The 16,781-nt window shown below is 45.9% G+C and overlaps 1 protein-coding gene across 3 annotated transcripts in view; it reads right to left on the reverse strand.

Moving 5' to 3' along the window:
- Positions 1 to 9,890: 9,890 nt before the first annotated feature.
- Positions 9,891 to 16,781, reverse strand: part of luzp1 (leucine zipper protein 1) — a 208,673-nt gene continuing 201,782 nt past the window's right edge. For all 3 annotated transcript variants that reach the window (XM_038796814.1, XM_038796820.1, XM_038796804.1), the window contains one exon: positions 9,891 to 9,995. In XM_038796814.1, the coding sequence (XP_038652742.1) occupies positions 9,957 to 9,995 (39 nt within the window). In that variant the 3' untranslated portion in view covers positions 9,891 to 9,956. The remainder of the gene's footprint in view (positions 9,996 to 16,781) is intronic.

Raw genomic sequence — 16,781 nt, forward strand, 5'->3', positions numbered from 1 at the left:
AAATTACACAGTGAGCATTCCCTTCTCTGCCGTTATAGTGGAAGCACAGTGCTCCGAAAGCTCGTGTTTGAAACAAACCCATTGGACTTTAACCTGGTGTTGTAAGACTTCTTACTGTGCTCACCCCAGTCCAACGCCGGCATCTCCACATCATGTTATAGTGGAAGCGTTAATCCGTTTAAAGTGAACAGATTAATGCCCTTAATGCTAAAACAGCAGAAAGAGGAATTTCAGAGAACGCATTAAGCGATATAATTTCAGGGCCTATGTATTTTAAGGCTGTAATGCTCTTCGACATTATCATAATCTTGTTTTAAAATATCTTTTTAATATAACATGATATATTCATATGACACATTTTAGATGCTGTTCATAGGACAGAACAGTTGTGCAAGTTTTGTTCTACAGAAGTGAGCGTGTTTCGTTTTTCATGGCTTATCTAACCACTGGGGTTGCGTGCAGAATGAATAACACACTTGAGCAAATTATGGCTAAGTCATGCACCACATTCCTCTACATCCTTAGACTGAGCTCCAAAGAGTCATTCCAGCTGAATATTGCACCAACAGCACTGCGGCATTACTACAGGATAAATCCATTCCTTGGGAGGGAAGCCAGGCTCGAAGGGGATGAGGATCAAAGACCTTCCACTTGAGGCTCCCTTCTGAGCAGAACTCTCCACCGGGATTTAGCCATGGTAGTCTCATTCGAGAAGCCTGGGCAAAATGCAGGACACTAGCAAGATGAAAAGTATAGGGGGGAAGCTGGATGGAATCAGGTTGAAGTATTTAAATAACACCAAACTTTGGTTAGCATTTCGATTGTAAGGCAGACTGGAGGATGAGTGATGTTACATACTTTTGTGGTCGTGAATAAAAAGGAGCTGAGGACAGAATCAATGTGTTGGATCCTTGACATCAATTTATTGAAGATGCAAAGAAAAGGCAATGTGTGTCGAATGGGGAATTCGCAATCAAAAATGTGAATTGAATTGTAGAAATAACCTGTAAGTAATTGGGTTGATCGAAAGCAAAGCACCATCTCTACCTTCTATTGGGCTTTAATCTGCTTTTATCTTATTTCTCTCTGATGCATCCCAAAAGACTCTCCGTAACAATGGCGTACCATAAGTGCAACGTCCTGGATAAACACAAATACGCAGACAGAATCCTTGGAGATTCCCTCAGGTATAACAAGGCGAAAATGTTCACGGCACATTTGTTTTTTGAGCATACCAGTAAAAATGCAAAAGTCCAATTCAGTAGTGTCAAAGATCAATCTATAGATGTGTCCTTTAAAACAAAGCTAACTTCGGAGGGGGAGGCGGAGATAGTGGTGGCGCTGGATGCGGAGAATGCGTTTGATAGAGTTGAGTGGGGATACCTGTGGGAGGTGCTGGAGCGGTTCGGATTCGGGGAGGGATTCATCAAATGGGTGAGGCTGCTCTACGCGGCTCCGATGGCAAGTGTAGTTACCAATGGAAGGAGATCGGAGTACTTTAGGCTCTACCGTGGGACCAGGCAGGGGTGCCCCCTGTCCCCCTTGCTCTTTGCACTGGCGATTGAACCTTTGGCTATGGCGTTGAGGGAGTCAGGGAGATGGAGGGGTCTGGTGCGGGGTGGGGAGGAACATCGTGTATCGCTGTATGCGGACGACCTGCTGTTGTATGTGGCGGATCCAGAAGGGGGAATGCCGGGGGTGATGGAGCTGTTAGCGGAATTTGGGGGCTTCTCGGGATATAAGTTAAATTTAGGTAAGAGTGAGGTATTTGTAGTACACCCGGGTGATCAGGAGGAGGGAATTGGGAGACTCCCGTTTAAGAGGGCAGTGAAGAGTTTCAGATACCTGGGGGTGCAGGTGGCCAGGAGTTGGGGGACGCTCCATAAGCTTAATTTTACCAGGCTGGTGGAACAGATGGAGGAAGAATTTAAAAGGTGGGACATGGTGCCGCTATCGTTGGCGGGTAGAGTGCAGTCCGTCAAAATGACAGTTCTCCGAAGGTTCTTGTTCCTTTTTCAGTGTTTGCCCATCTTTATCCCTAGGGCCTTTTTTAGAAGGGTGACTAGCAGCATCATGAGCTTTGTTTGGGCGCATGGGACCACTAGGGTGAAGAGGATTTTCTTGGAGCGGGGTAGAGATGGGGGGAGGCTGGTGTTACCCAATCTCTCGGGGTATTATTGGGCGGCCAATGTGTCGATGGTGCGCAAGTGGGTAATGGAGGGGGAGGGGGCAGCATGGAAACGGATGGAGAGGGCGTCCTGTGGAGATACAAGCCTGGGGGCCCTGGTAACGGCGCTGTGGCCGCTCCCTCCTACGAGGTATACCACGAGTCCGGTGGTGGCGGCTACCCTCAAGATTTGGGGGCAGTGGAGGCGACATAGGGGAGAAGTGGGGGGCTCGATGGAGGCTCCGTTAAGGGGGAACCATAGGTTCGTCCTGGGGAACATTGATGGGGGATTTCAGGGTTGGCACAGAGCGGGCATCAGGCAGCTGAGGGACCTGTTTATTGATGGGAGGTTTGCGAGCCTGGGGGAGTTGGAGGAGAAATTTGGGCTCCCCCCGGGGAACATGTTCAGGTATCTGCAGGTAAAGGCATTTGCTAGGCGGCAGGTGGAGGGATTCCCTTCGCTTCCCGCGAGGAGGGTGAGCGACAGGGTGCTTTCGGGGGTCTGGGTCGGAGAGGGGAAGATATCTGATATCTACAAGGTTATGCAGGAGGCGGAGGAGGCGTCAGTAGAGGAGCTGAAAGCTAAGTGGGAGGGGGAACTGGGGGAACAGATCGAAGACGGGACATGGGCTGATGCCCTGGAGAGGGTTAATTCTTCCTCCTCGTGTGCGCGGCTTAGCCTCATCCAATTCAAGGTGCTGCACCGGGCCCACATGGCTGGGACGAGGATGAGTAGGTTCTTTGGGGGTGAAGACAGGTGTGTCAGGTGCTCGGGGAGTCCAGCGAACCATGCCCATATGTTCTGGGCATGCCCGGCACTGGAGGTGTTCTGGAAGGGGGTGGCGAGGACGGTGTCGAGGGTGGTGAGATCCAGGGTCAAGCCAGGATGGGGACTCGTGATTTTTGGGGTTGGGGTGGAGCCGGGAGTGCAGGAGGCGAAAGAGGCCGGTGTGCTGGCCTTTGCGTCTCTAGTAGCCCGGCGAAGGATCTTGCTACAATGGAAGGATGCGAGGCCCCCAAGCGTGGAGACCTGGATCAATAACATGGCGGGATTCATTAAGCTAGAGAAGGTCAAATTCGCCCTGAGAGGGCCGGTACAAGGGTTCTTTAGGCGGTGGCAACCTTTTCTCGACTTTCTGGCTCAACGATAGGGTACGGGGACAGTAGCAGCAGCAACCCGGGGGGGTGGGGGGGAAGGGGGAGGGAAAAGGTGTGGGTGGGGGGGCGGACGATGACTATGTTTGTTTATTTAATTTAAATTTAGAACATAGATAGAACATAGAACAGTACAGCACAGAACAGAACAGGCCCTTCGGCCCTTGATGTTGTGCCGAGCTATGATCACCCTACTCAAACCCACGCTATACCCGTAACCCAACAACCCCCCCTTAACCTTACTTTTAGGACAATACGGGCAATTTAGCATGGCCAATCCACCTAACCTGCACATCTTTGGACTGTGGGAGGAAACCGGAGCACCCGGAGGAAACCCACGCACACACGGGGAGGACGTGCAGACTCCGCACAGACAGTGACCCAGCCGGGAATCGAACCTGGGACCCTGGAGCTGTGAAGCATTTATGCTAACCACCATGCTACCGCGCTGCCCCAATTTATTTTTAAGTTCTTCTGTTGTTCATTGGGGTTGGGGGGGGTGGGGGGTGGGATACATGCGTCGATACGGTCTGGGGGTGATACAGTTATTATGGGTTATTTTGTTGCATTTCATTGTTTGTCGTTACGTTTTATATTTTCTGTAAAAAATTCCAATAAAAATTATATTTAAAAAAAAAACAAAGCTAACTTCTGAAGTCAACTGTTTATATTCTCTTCTTTAAAAAAAACGAAGTTTGTGTAGCATAGAGAGGATTTGACAAAGTAATGAAACGATGTCCAGGTGTCTTTCTACTGACTTTTCCGTTATGGTTTGATGTAAACTCCTCCAAATATTATGGCAAAGTTAAGAAAATAAACGCTGTGAAATGTCGGTTTAATTTCAGCATCTCGACCTGCATTTCTTTCTCCCTGTGGGGCAGCTCCATTCATTACTGATAGAAATTCAGAAACAGATGTCCCAGCTTTCAACCAATACCCATTAGATTGACGAGGAGGCACTCTATCCAATTCTTGTGGTTTTTGGCACTTGATTTTTTTTTGTTGCAAATTAAGAGTGTGGAGGATTCCAGGTGGATTTGGGAATACAGTATATTGCACATTTAAAATGGATCTTGATAGTTATTGATAAGGAGGTTTAAGGGGGTAGCATGGTGGTTAGCATCAATGCTTCACAGCTCGTAGTGTAAGGTTAATGGGGGGATTGTTGGGTTACGGGTATACGGGTTACGTGGGTTTAAGTAGGGTGATCATTGCTCGGCACAACATCGAGGGCCGAAGGGCCTGTTCTGTGCTGTACTGTTCTATGTTCAGGTGAGGGACTTTGCGAGGAAGGTTTTCCTGTCGTTTCCTGTAGAGCCGCCATTTTCACTGTTGGAAAGGATATTGATGCTGGTAGGGATGGAAGAGGGGAGTACCTCTAGAATTTATGGGCAGATTATGGCAGAGGATATTGCACCCCTGGAAGGGGTTAACCCTAAGTGGGAGGAGGAGTTGGGTAGAATTGGAGGAGGAGTGAGGCCTTGCGGAGGGTGAATGCCACTTCTTCAAGTGTGAAACTGGGGTTGATGAAGCTGAAGGTGGTACATAGGCGTACTTAACGAGGGCCAGGTTGAGTTGGATATTTGAGGAGGTGGAAGATAAGTGTGAGTGCTGGGGGAGGGGCCTGGCAAGCCATGTGCTGGGCGTGTCCTGAACTGGTGAGATTTTGAATCTCCTTCTTCAGCACTATGTCGGAGATTTTAAAGATGGATTTGGAGCCCAGTCCCTAGCGGCCATATTTGGGGTGTCAGAGTTGCCGGAGATGTAGACGGGAGTGGGGACAGATGCCTTCAGCTCGTTGATTGCTCGCAGGCGGGTTCTGTTGGAGTGGATGTCAGCTTCTCCACCCAATGCCTCAGTGTGGCTGGGGGATCTCAAGGAGTTTTCGCATCTTGAATAAATTAAATATACATGAAGGGGTGCAATTGAGGGTTCCACAAAAGATGGCGGCCTTTTATTGCGTTCTTTAAAGAGCTAGTCACTGTCCACTATTAAAGGGGGGGGGGGGGGGGGTTAATGCGGTTGTTTTTGTTTGGTTGTTTTATAGTTTGTTTTTGTATTCATTAAAAAATGATCAATAAAAATACTTTTTAAAAAGGAAGTTGTTTTTTTATTAATGTTCAAAATATTTGAGGCAATTCATGTGAAGCCATTGAAGTTCTACAATGGTGCAGGGTTTGCTGAAACAACTGGAGTTAATGTTTCTAAATTACTGTGTTAAGTAGAACCGTAGAATTCCTACAGTGCAGAAGGAGGCCATTCGACCCATCAGGTCTGCACCAACCCTCTGAAAGAGCAACCTACCTAGGCCCATCCCTCGCCCTATTCCCATAATCCTACCTAACCTGCACATCCCTGGAAAGTAAAGGGCAATTTAGCATGGCCAATCCACCTAACCTGCACATCTTTGGACTGTGGGAGGAAACCGGAGCACCCGGAGGAAACCCATGCAGACACGGGGTGAACAAGCAAAGTCCACACAGTCACCTAAGACCGGAAGTGAACCCGGGTCCTGGACACTGTGAGGCAGCAGTGCTAACCACTGTAGGTCCAGACAATTAAAAATGGTGGAGAATGTTTTAGAATCATTATCCATAAGTTCATTGGGTAGGTATTACCATAGATTTCTTTCACTAGGAAGTACATCTAGATTTATTTTTCTTCAATCAATGTCAAACTTCTGATCCTTCGATGCATTTATGGGGTCATCTACATAGTAAAGAATAATCTTAAGGACTAGCTTGCAGGGCTTTAGGGAAAAGAGCAAGGGCGCGGAAGTACGGAATGGACTTCCAAGCAGGGTGGGCGAATGCTTCACCCTGTACTGTCAGGTTCTCCAGTTGTGCAGCTTCTCCAGCTTCTACCCAGAAATAGGCATTTAGTGGCAGATGCTGCTTTAGCTGTGCCTGCAATCAAAGCACTGGCCCGGTGCTAAATACTAACATCAACTTAGCAGCTCTCTGATCATGCACAAGCCATAGTCATGAAGGTGAACAAGCTATTTGTTCATGTAGGGCATCACAACCAATGGGTCCGTTTTTGCCCATACAGTAGATCAAGCGATGAACATAGAAACGCTAAAGTACATGCTTTGTAATTATGCTTTATTGCATAAATACTGAAAATTAGGCTTTGTCGCATAAATACCAAAGTGTAATAATACTCAATCATCTATGACCGGAACCAATTGGTTAAGTTTCACATGAGTCTCGGCCCTATCCTTAGACAAGGACCATACTCACAGCAGTAGTCATTCGACAGCATTCAGAGCACAGGCTGTCCCAGAAGATGAAGCTACCCAGGAATTTCCTCACTGAGGTGCTAATGGCTATTTTAACTTTGGAGTTCATTTTCATAAATTGTGGCAATTTTCTGTGACATTTTCTGAACTATTGGTAATCATTTATTAAAAGAAAAAGGTTCTTGTACACAGAATATTCAGAAGACAGTCTCAAAATCAAATATTAAACTTTCAATTGTCGGAGAGGAAATGTTTGGGACATTCAGAAATATTTTTTTTTAATTTAAAGTGCCCAATTCATTTTCTTCCCAGTTAAGGGGCAATTTAGCGTGGCCAATCAACCTACCTTGCACATCTTTGGGTTGTGGGGGCGAAACCCACGCAGGCAAGGGGAGAATGTGCAAACACAACACGGACAGTGACCCAGGGTCAGGATGGAATCCGAGTCACTGGCGCCATGAGGCAGCAGTGCTAACCACTGTGCGACCATGCCGCCCCTGAGAAATCTTTTAGAAAGTTTTTATTCACTCTCTTTCCTCCCAAGATCTACTGAAGATCATGGAGTCATTATGGCACAGAAGGAGGCCATTCGGCCCATCGAGACTGTTGATTCTAATGGGGGAATAGTTTACTGACACTGACAACGCTTTGGGACATCAGCGAATGAATCATGCATCATGTGTGAGTTTAAGGCAGCGAAGCCAGTCAGTCATAGAATTTACAGTGCAGAAGGAGGCCATTCGGCCCATCGAGTCTGCACCAGCTCTTGGAAAGAGTACCCCACTTAAGCCCACATCTAAACCCTATCCCCATAAACCAGTAACCCCACCTAACCTAAGGGCAATTTAGCATGGCCAATCCACCTGTCTTTGGACTGTGGGAGGAAACCAGAGCACCCAAAGGAAACCCATGCAGTCATGGAGAACCTTGTAGTTGGTGCTGCCCTCACTTGGGCTCTACACTTTCCATCAGGAGGAACGGACTAACAAAAAAGTAGCTGGGTTTTTTTCGGCTCCATTTCTGCACTCTTCCTCTCCTTAAGTCACTCAGGAAGCATTCCAACTGCTTTATGAACCAAATATTGCACATACTTTGTTACAATGGTGGTACTTCGAACAGATCGCTGGTACTTTTACCTGAACGAATGGGTTGATCGATTAAGTAATAATAATATCAATTAACATTTCAGGGATACTAACGACAGTTGAAGTGCCATATGCCTCAATGAGAATGACAGGCTATACAACTTTGATGATTTGTGCTAGGTTTACACTGGGAGGTTTCAAACAACAAAAACACTTAATATTTTCAAACTTTTCTGGCCCGATATGTTTGTGCTCCGCCAATGGCAAAAGCAATAAACAGGAACATAAACTGTTCATTTCCTTGGTCATGATCTTTATATGAAAGACAAAAATACCTTTACATCCCTGTCATTATAGAGTGTGGAGAGATGATGTTACGAATATTATCTATTCCCGAGACAGACATAGCTATGAAGAGGCAGATTCTAAAAGAAAACAGTAAGTTGGATCTGCCAGTATTGCGTAGCTATGATGTGTGTCTGGTTGCAGAAACAATTTTATCTGGACTAAAAGTGAGCATTGTATGAATTTTGATAAGGACGGATGTAACCTTTTAAGGAATGCATTGGCTGATTGACGCAGAGCGCAGTTTTCCCCTGAGCATTTTCAGCACAATTGCTGCGTGCCTGAGAAAGAATGGACTAGAAAGATGGATTTTAGGAGACCAGGTATGTGCAATAGCAACACCAGCATCCACATGCTAATTTAGAATTGACGAACGTTCAATTTCACAGTGGCGCAGCCACCAACACGAACAAGTACGCTTCTCGTGTAAGGCTGCCAATTAGACAAGGCTACAATTTGGCGATTTACAGGCCATGTTAGTGCTGTGAACCTGCAGAGCACAAGGTCTCAAACATGCTCAAATTAATCATCCGGGAGGAGGTTGGATGGTTATCCAGGTAGTTCTGTCCCACAAACATGGCCAGTTGATTTTATACTGATGTGGCGCTGGAAAGGAAAGTGGCGATGCTCAATCTCCAGGCCACCTCTGAAGGAGAAAGTTTGGTGGGTGATAATAACAATGGTCATTTAAGATTGGGGCAATAAAATAAGTTCAATTGAAGGGGGAGAAAAAAAAGAGATGCATATTCTACAAAGGGTTCATCAGAGCTGTAATGTACTTGCCATATAACCCTGCCTGGTGGTGTGCACTGGAGTAGACTTGTCATTTGTGCTATGATGCTCCTGTTGATAATAGCTGCCTCCTCATTCTCAAGAAGTTGTGCTCTCACAAAATGCTCTTCAGCAAGGAGCAGTTCATTTGCAGTTAACTGTGGCCAAGGTATGTACAAGACTGTAAAAGATGCGGTTAAACTAGCTGCTCTGAATATTCAATATGGAATGTCTGAGGGGAGAGAGTTAAAGGTCAATCATTTTGCTTTACCTCAAAAGCGAAGAAGAAAAAAGCTTTTAATCACAATAAACGCTCTTGTGGTGCTTCCTGCTCACTGTATATACAGCATTAAAAAAACAAAAAGTTAGACTGGCCTTTGACGTGCCAAGAAATATAAATGCTAGGGGTGCTCTGAAGAGTAGATGACTGAACATCCTGATACCATTAAAGATTCCTTTTATCTTTAACTCTCACAGACCAATCTAACTTCCTTCCACGATGTACATACAGCAAACTGGCTATTGTGGTACTCTTGCATATTCTGGTGTACCAATGCGCCTCCCTGTTTCTCTTTTTAAAAATTTCTTTTTATAAACATATTTGTCTAAAAGAAAACTTTCACCAAGTACAAAGAACAATTATATACACACTGGTTGCTTACGCAGCACACCAAATTACACTTCTACACTGGGCGGTTAATACTTACTGAGGCCCTTATCAATTCTTTTCTGTAAAATCAGATATGCATACTTGTACAACTTTCACCACAGGAAGCCACCGCTGGATGATTGAATTGGCCTTGAACTTTTGCCTCTACTTCTGGATTTCATGAACATTTTTCTTCTACCAAAAGGACATCCTGCTACACCCAGGCTCAGCGACTTTTTTCTCATGTTCCTTCCTCTGTTCAGTCCACACAGTGACAGTGGAAGGATAGCTTTCTCCTTCCCCGGATTGAAATTGTTGCAGTTGCTCCCCTCCCCCACCCACCCAACCCAACCCCATCTATTGCAAACAGCTGGTAGAACTACTTCCAAACATAATCATTTCTAGAAAAATATAGGTGTAATACGATTGCTTTAGTTCAGAGAGTGTACAGGATGAAGATGATCCGTATATTACAGAAGCTTGTACAGTGCTTTATTAACACTAAAAACTGTCGGGTGACTTTGAAGATCAGTACCAGAGGCTTCACCGTCTTGAGGTCATCCTTATTTGGGACAGAATACCCTGGAAAATCAAAAGAAGCCAATGTTAGTCTTTTGGCTTGCAAGGTAATATTTTGTTTTATGTTACATTTCCAAACATTCATTCTGTTAGTTAATTTGGACTATCTTTACAGGATGAATGCCCAGAGTCCCAGCACCATTCCTCCTTCCTGCAATCTCACTGCATTGGCATACCCCTAAATCTACGTGCTCATTCTTTCCTAGGATCTGATGATGATGATACTCTTCCTTCAGTCGACATTCTTTAGGGTTAGTGTTAACCTCCCACAGCTTCTAAAGTTATCCCTATTGCTTTCAACTTTACTTGTGCCCTGTATAATGGCTTATTTAAAACAAATGGATAACTGGGGCTCTTTCTGGGGAAGGTGGGCCCTCTATAGACAGGATGGTCTACATCTGAACCTGAGGGGCACCAATATCCTGGGGGAGGAGATTTGTTAGTGCTCTTTGGGGGGGTTTAAACTAATTCAGCAGGGGCATGGGAACCTGGATTGTAGTTTTGGGGTACGGGAGATTGAGAGTATAGAGGTCAGGAGCACAGATTTGACTTCGCAGGAGGGTGCCAGTGTTCAGGTAGGTGGTTTGAAGTGTGTCTACTTCAATGCCAGGAGTATACGAAATAAGGTAGGGGAACTGGCAGCATGGGTTGGTACCTGGGACTTCGATGTTGTGGCCATTTCAGAGACATGGATAGAGCAGGGACAGGAATGGTTGTTGCAGGTTCCGGGGTTTAGGTGTTTTAGTAAGCTCAGAGAAGGGGGCAAAAGAGGGGGAGGTGTGGCGCTGCTAGTCAAGGACAGTATTACGGTGGCGGAAAGGATGCTAGATGGGGACTCTTCTTCCGAGGTAGTATGGACTGAGGTTAGAAACAGGAAAGGAGAGGTCACCCTGTTGGGAGTTTTCTATAGGCCACCTAATAGTTCTAGGGATGTAGAGGAAAGGATGGCGAAGATGATTCTGGAAAAGAGTGAAAGTAACAGGGTAGTTGTTATGGGAGACTTTAACTTTCCAAATATTGACTGGAAAAGATATAGTTCGAGTACATTAGATGGGTCGTTCTTTGTACAATGTGTGCAGGAGGGTTTCCTGACACAATATGTTGACAGGCCAACAAGAGGCGAGGCCACATTGGATTTGGTTTTGGGTAATAGAACATAGAACATAGAACATAGAACAGTACAGCACAGAACAGGCCCTTCGGCCCTCAATGTTGTGCCGAGCCATGATCACCCTACTCAAACCCACGTATCCACCCTATACTCGTAACCCAACAACCCCCCCCCTTAACCTTACTTTTTTATTAGGACACTACGGGCAATTTATCATGGCCAATCCACCTAACCCGCACATCTTTGGACTGTGGGAGGAAACCGGAGCACCCGGAGGAAACCCACGCACACAGGGGGAGGACGTGCAGACTCCACACAGACAGTGACCCAGCCGGGAATCGAACCTGGGACCCTGGAGCTGTGAAGCATTTATGCTAACCACCATGCTACCCTGCTGCCCCAAGTAATGAACCAGGCCAGGTGTTAGATCTGGAGGTAGGTGAGCACTTTGGAAACAGTGACCACAATTCGGTGACCTTTACGATAGTGATGGAAAGGGATAAGTATACCCCGCAGGGCAAGAGTTTTAGCTGGGGGAAGGGCAATTATGATGCCATTAGACATGACTTAGGATGTGTAGGTTGGAGAAGTAGGCTGCAAGGGTTGGGCACACTGGATATGTGGAGCTTGTTCAAGGAACAGCTATTGCATGTTCTTGATAAGTACGTACCAGTCAGGCAGGGAGGAAGGGGTCGAGCGAGGGAACCGTGGTTTACCAAAGAAGTGGAATCTCTTGTTAAGAGGAAGAAGGAGGTCTATGTGAAGATGAGGCGTGAAGTTTCAGTTGGGGCGCTTGATAGTTACAAGGAAGCGAGGAAGGATCTAAAGAGAGAGCTAAGACGAGCAAGGAGGGGACATGAGAAGTCTTTGGCAGGTAGGATCAAGGAAAACCCAAAAGCTTTCTATAGGTATGTCAGGAATAAAAGAATGACTAGGGTAAGAGTAGGGCCAGTCAAGGACAGTGGTGGGAAGTTGTGTGTGGAGGCTGAAGAGATAAGCGAGATACTAAATGAATACTTTTCGTCAGTATTCACTCAGGAAAAAGATAATATTGTGGAGGAGAATGCTGAGACCCAGGCTATTAGAATAGATGGCATTGAGGTGCGTAGGGAAGAAGTGTTGGCAATTCTGGACAAGGTGAAAATAGATAAGTCCCCGGGGCCTGATGGGATTTATCCTAGGATTCTCTGGGAAGCCAGGGAAGAGATTGCTGAGCCTTTGGCTTTGATTTTTAGGTCATCATTGGCTACAGGAATAGTGCCAGAGGACTGGAGGATAGCAAATGTGGTCCCTTTGTTCAAGAAGGGGAGTAGAGATAACCCCGGTAACTATAGGCCGGTGAGCCTAACGTCTGTTGTGGGTAAAGTCTTGGGGAGGATTATAAGAGATACGATTTATAATCACCTAGATAGGAATAATATGATTAGGGATAGTCAGCATGGTTTTGTGAAGGGTAGGTCATGCCTCACAAACCTTATCGAGTTCTTTGAGAAGGTGACTGAACAGGTAGACGAGGGTAGAGAAGTTGATGTGGTGTATATGGATTTCAGTAAAGCGTTTGATAAGGTTCCCCATGGTCGGCTATTGCAGAAAATACGGAGGCTGGGGATTGAGGGTGATTTAGAGATGTGGATCAGAAATTGGCTAGTTGAAAGAAGACAGAGGGTGGTGGTTGATGGCAAATGTTCAGAATGGAGTTCAGTTACGAGTGGCGTACCACAAGGATCTGTTCTGGGGCCGTTGCTGATTGTCATTTTTATAAATGACCTAGAGGAGGGCACAGAAGGTTGGGTGAGTAAATTTGCAGACGACACTAAAGTCGGTGGAGTTGTAGACAGTGCGGAAGGATGTTGCAGGTTACAGAGGGACATAGATAAGCTGCAGAGCTGGGCTGAGAGATGGCAAATGGAGTTTAATGTAGAGAAGTGTGAGGTGATTCACTTTGGAAAGAATAACAGGAATGCGGAATATTTGGCTAATGGTAAAATTCTTAGCAGTGTGGATGAGCAGAGGGATCTCGGTGTCCATGTACATTGATCCCTGAAAGTTGCCACCCAGGTTGATAGGGTTGTGAAGAAGGCCTATGGTGTGTTGGCCTTTATTGGTAGAGGGATTGAGTTCCGAAGCCATGAGGTCATGTTGCATCTGTACAAAACTCTGGTACGGCCGCATTTGGAGGATTGCGTACAGTTCTGGTCGCCTCATTATAGGAAGGACGTGGAAGCTTTGGAACGGGTGCAGAGGAGATTTACCAGGATGTTGCCTGGTATGGAGGGAAAATCTTATGAGGAAAGGCTGATGGACTTGAGGTTGTTTTCGTTAGAGAGAAGGTTAAGAGGTGACTTAATAGAGGCATACAAAATGATCAGAGGGTTAGATAGGGTGGACAGTGAGAGCCTTCTCCCGCGGATGGAGGTGGCTAGCACGAGGGGACATAGCCTTAAATTGAGGGGTAATAGATATAGGACAGACATCAGAGGTAGGTTTTTTACGCAAAGAGTGGTGAGGCCGTGGAATGCCCTACCTGCAACAGTAGTGAACTCGCCAACATTGAGGGCATTTAAAAGTTTATTGGATCAGCATATGGATGATAATGGCATAGTGTAGGTTAGATGGCCTTTAGTTTTTGACTTCCCATGTCGGTGCAACATCGTGGGCCGAAGGGCCTGTCCTGCGCTGTATCGTTCTATGTTCTAACTGAGCAAATGCAATTAGAGCTGAAAATATTTGAATGCCTCCTTCAGTACAGATTACATATCAGGGAATTTGTTGCGCTTTTTTCTTATTTAATTATAGGGTTCTTCATTTTTTAAAAATGAACATATATTGATGGGCATAAACAATTATTGGGCTGTATGCAAAGTGGAAGCCTACACTATTCACAGACAGTTCTTGCAGTTGGAAGGTTCCATATCAAACTCTTTGGGTGAAAGTGGAAGATAACACAAGATCCAATTCCTTTGGTTAATAGTAACTCTCATTGGCACATAGTGCAAGATGGAGTAATCTCTCCTGTCAATTTCTGGGCTGATTATACTTTGTACAATTCTGATACTGAGAGCTACTTCAGACTGGGGTGGCAAGGTGGCACAGTGGCTCGCACTGCTCCCTCACAGCTCCAGAGTTGTCAATTCCGGTTTCGGGAGACTGTCTGTGTGGAGTTTGCACTTGTTAAGTTTCCTCCCATGGTCCAAAGATATGCAGGTTAGGTGGACAGGCCATGCTAAATTGCCCCTTATTGTCCAAAAGGGTTACTGGGTTACGGGGACAGGGTGGAGGTGTGGGTTTAAACTTAAGTAGGGTGCTCTTTCCAAGGGCCACTGCCGACTTGATGTAAATTCTATGATTCTATGAATAGGATGCTCAAGCCTGGAGCCTTTCGCTTTCCATGCCTGATAATACGAAAATTTGAATTAGAAATATTGAAAATAGACATTTGGCCCTTCGAGCCTGCTCCGCCATTCATTATGATCATGGCTGGTCATCCAACTCAATAGCCTGAACCCACCTTCCTCCTATATCCTTTAGTCACCTTCGCCGCAAATGTTATATCTAACTGCTTCTTGAAGGGAGGTGTGCGAAGAGGGGTGTGTGCTCTTGAGGTGGTATGAGGGTGGGGTAGGGTCATGGAGTAGGCCTGAGGTGGCAGAAACCAATAGTACTCTTGAGGATCTTGGAAGAGCTCCTTCTGTTGACATAAGTTTTCGGCTCTGCTTTCTGCGCAGGTTACACGTTGCACCCTCCACTCAATAAAATTGGATTGGGGCAGCATGGTGGCGCAGTGGTTAGCACTGGGACGGCGCCGCCAAGGACCTGGGTTTGAATCCCGGCCCTGGGTCTCTGTCCATGTGGAGTCTGGACATTCTCCCCATGTCTGCGTGCGTTTTACCCCCACAACCCAAAAGATGTGCAGGTTAGGTAGATTGGTCACGCTAAATTGCCCCTTAATTGTACTGCTGTGTGCGATTTGGGGAGATTTATTTAGACAACTATCCAAAGGAAGGCTCCAGGGAAAATGGCAGCAATGTAGTAATGAGTGGTAAGTCCACCCCCACCACTTAAACTCTTTACTACCCCATTCCCACCAGGTGAAAGGAGTGAAAATCCCCCTCATGGTTACTGAATCTAGTGTGCCATCTTGCCTGCCATTAGAAACATTTATTATGTTGGCTGTTGAACCATTGCAAATGAAAACAGTGGATAAAATGTTCACATGGACAACTTGCCAGGAGTAAGGAATCAATTTGGCATTCATTCTTACGCCATCAAAGTTACAATTTTTGAGGTCACAGTCATTGTGTACGATACATAGCGGCCAAATTATCCACAGCAAGCTCCCACAAACAGCAATGACCAGATCATCTGCTGTTTGTGATGGTGATTGAGGGATGAATGTTGGCCAGGCCATCAGGGACAACTCTGATGGGTCAGAGCACAACATAAGAAAACTGCATTGCCAGAGCACTCAGATGCACCATTCCTGGGTTCCTCGGGACTGGTTTAGCACAGGGCTAAAGAGCTGGCTTTGAAAGCTGACCCGGGCAGGCCAGCAGCACGGTTCAATTCCTGTACCAGCCTCCCTGAACAGGTGCCGGAATGTGGCGACAAGGGGCTTTTCACAGTAACTTCATTTGAAGCCTACTTGTGACAATAAGCGATTTTCATTTCATTTCATTTACTCCCTTACACAAACCCCAACTAGATCACTAGGAGCCTCTCCAGCCATCGTGGGTGTCACAATGTTATATATTACCCCTCTCCATCAAGGATGTAAGGACAAGTGTCGGTTATTTATCCTCTAGAACCTGTTCAGTCATTTAATGTCTGATCTGTAGCCCAACTCCATGTTACTAACTCTTTATCCCCATAATATTCCTGGCTGACAATAATCCAGCAATCTCAGATAGCAGTTTAAACTGCTGGGGAGTCTGGTTATGCTTCCGTTGGAGTTTTTGGAGAATTTGGGGATTCTCATTGGCACCAGGTGAGTTCGAAGAACACACAGATGATGACGTTGGCAAACCAGGAAATTTGTTTAAAACCTCCGATGCATCTTATAAGATTGACTTGGGAGGTTAATTGGATTCCCTCCTTTCTTCGATTCTCTCCTTTTGTTTTTCATATTTTGTTTTAATTTCCAGTTGATTCATAAAATACTTGGGTGTTATTTTAAAATGTAAATTCAGAGTACCCATTTATTTATTTTCCAATTATGGGACAATTTAGTCTGGCCAATCCACCTAACCTGCACATCTTTGGGTTATGGGAGTGAAACCGACGCAAACATGGGGAGAATGTGCAAACTCCACACGGACAGTGACCCGGGACCGGGATTCGAACCTGGATCTTCAGCGACGTAGGAAGCAGTGCTAACCACTGTGCCACGTGCCGACCCCAATACTTGGGTGGTTAATGAGTCACAAATCTGTGAAGGGTCATGGGGAAAAGGCAGGGGAATGGCACCAGTTGTGTTGCTCATTTGGAGAGTTGGCACAGGCAAGGATGGACTGAATGTCCTCTCTCCCTGCTGTAACAATTCTGTGAGCTCACGTTTAAGCAGGCACGGCTTGATGAAATACAATCAAGCCATGGTTTAAAGAAGGGAAGTGACTGGAAAACCATTGCACAGATGTGACCAATTGCACATCACTTATGTATGTGAGGCTGCCGTTGGCATT

This window comes from Scyliorhinus canicula, chromosome 1, assembly GCF_902713615.1.
Source record: "Scyliorhinus canicula chromosome 1, sScyCan1.1, whole genome shotgun sequence".
NCBI lineage: Eukaryota > Metazoa > Chordata > Chondrichthyes > Carcharhiniformes > Scyliorhinidae > Scyliorhinus > Scyliorhinus canicula.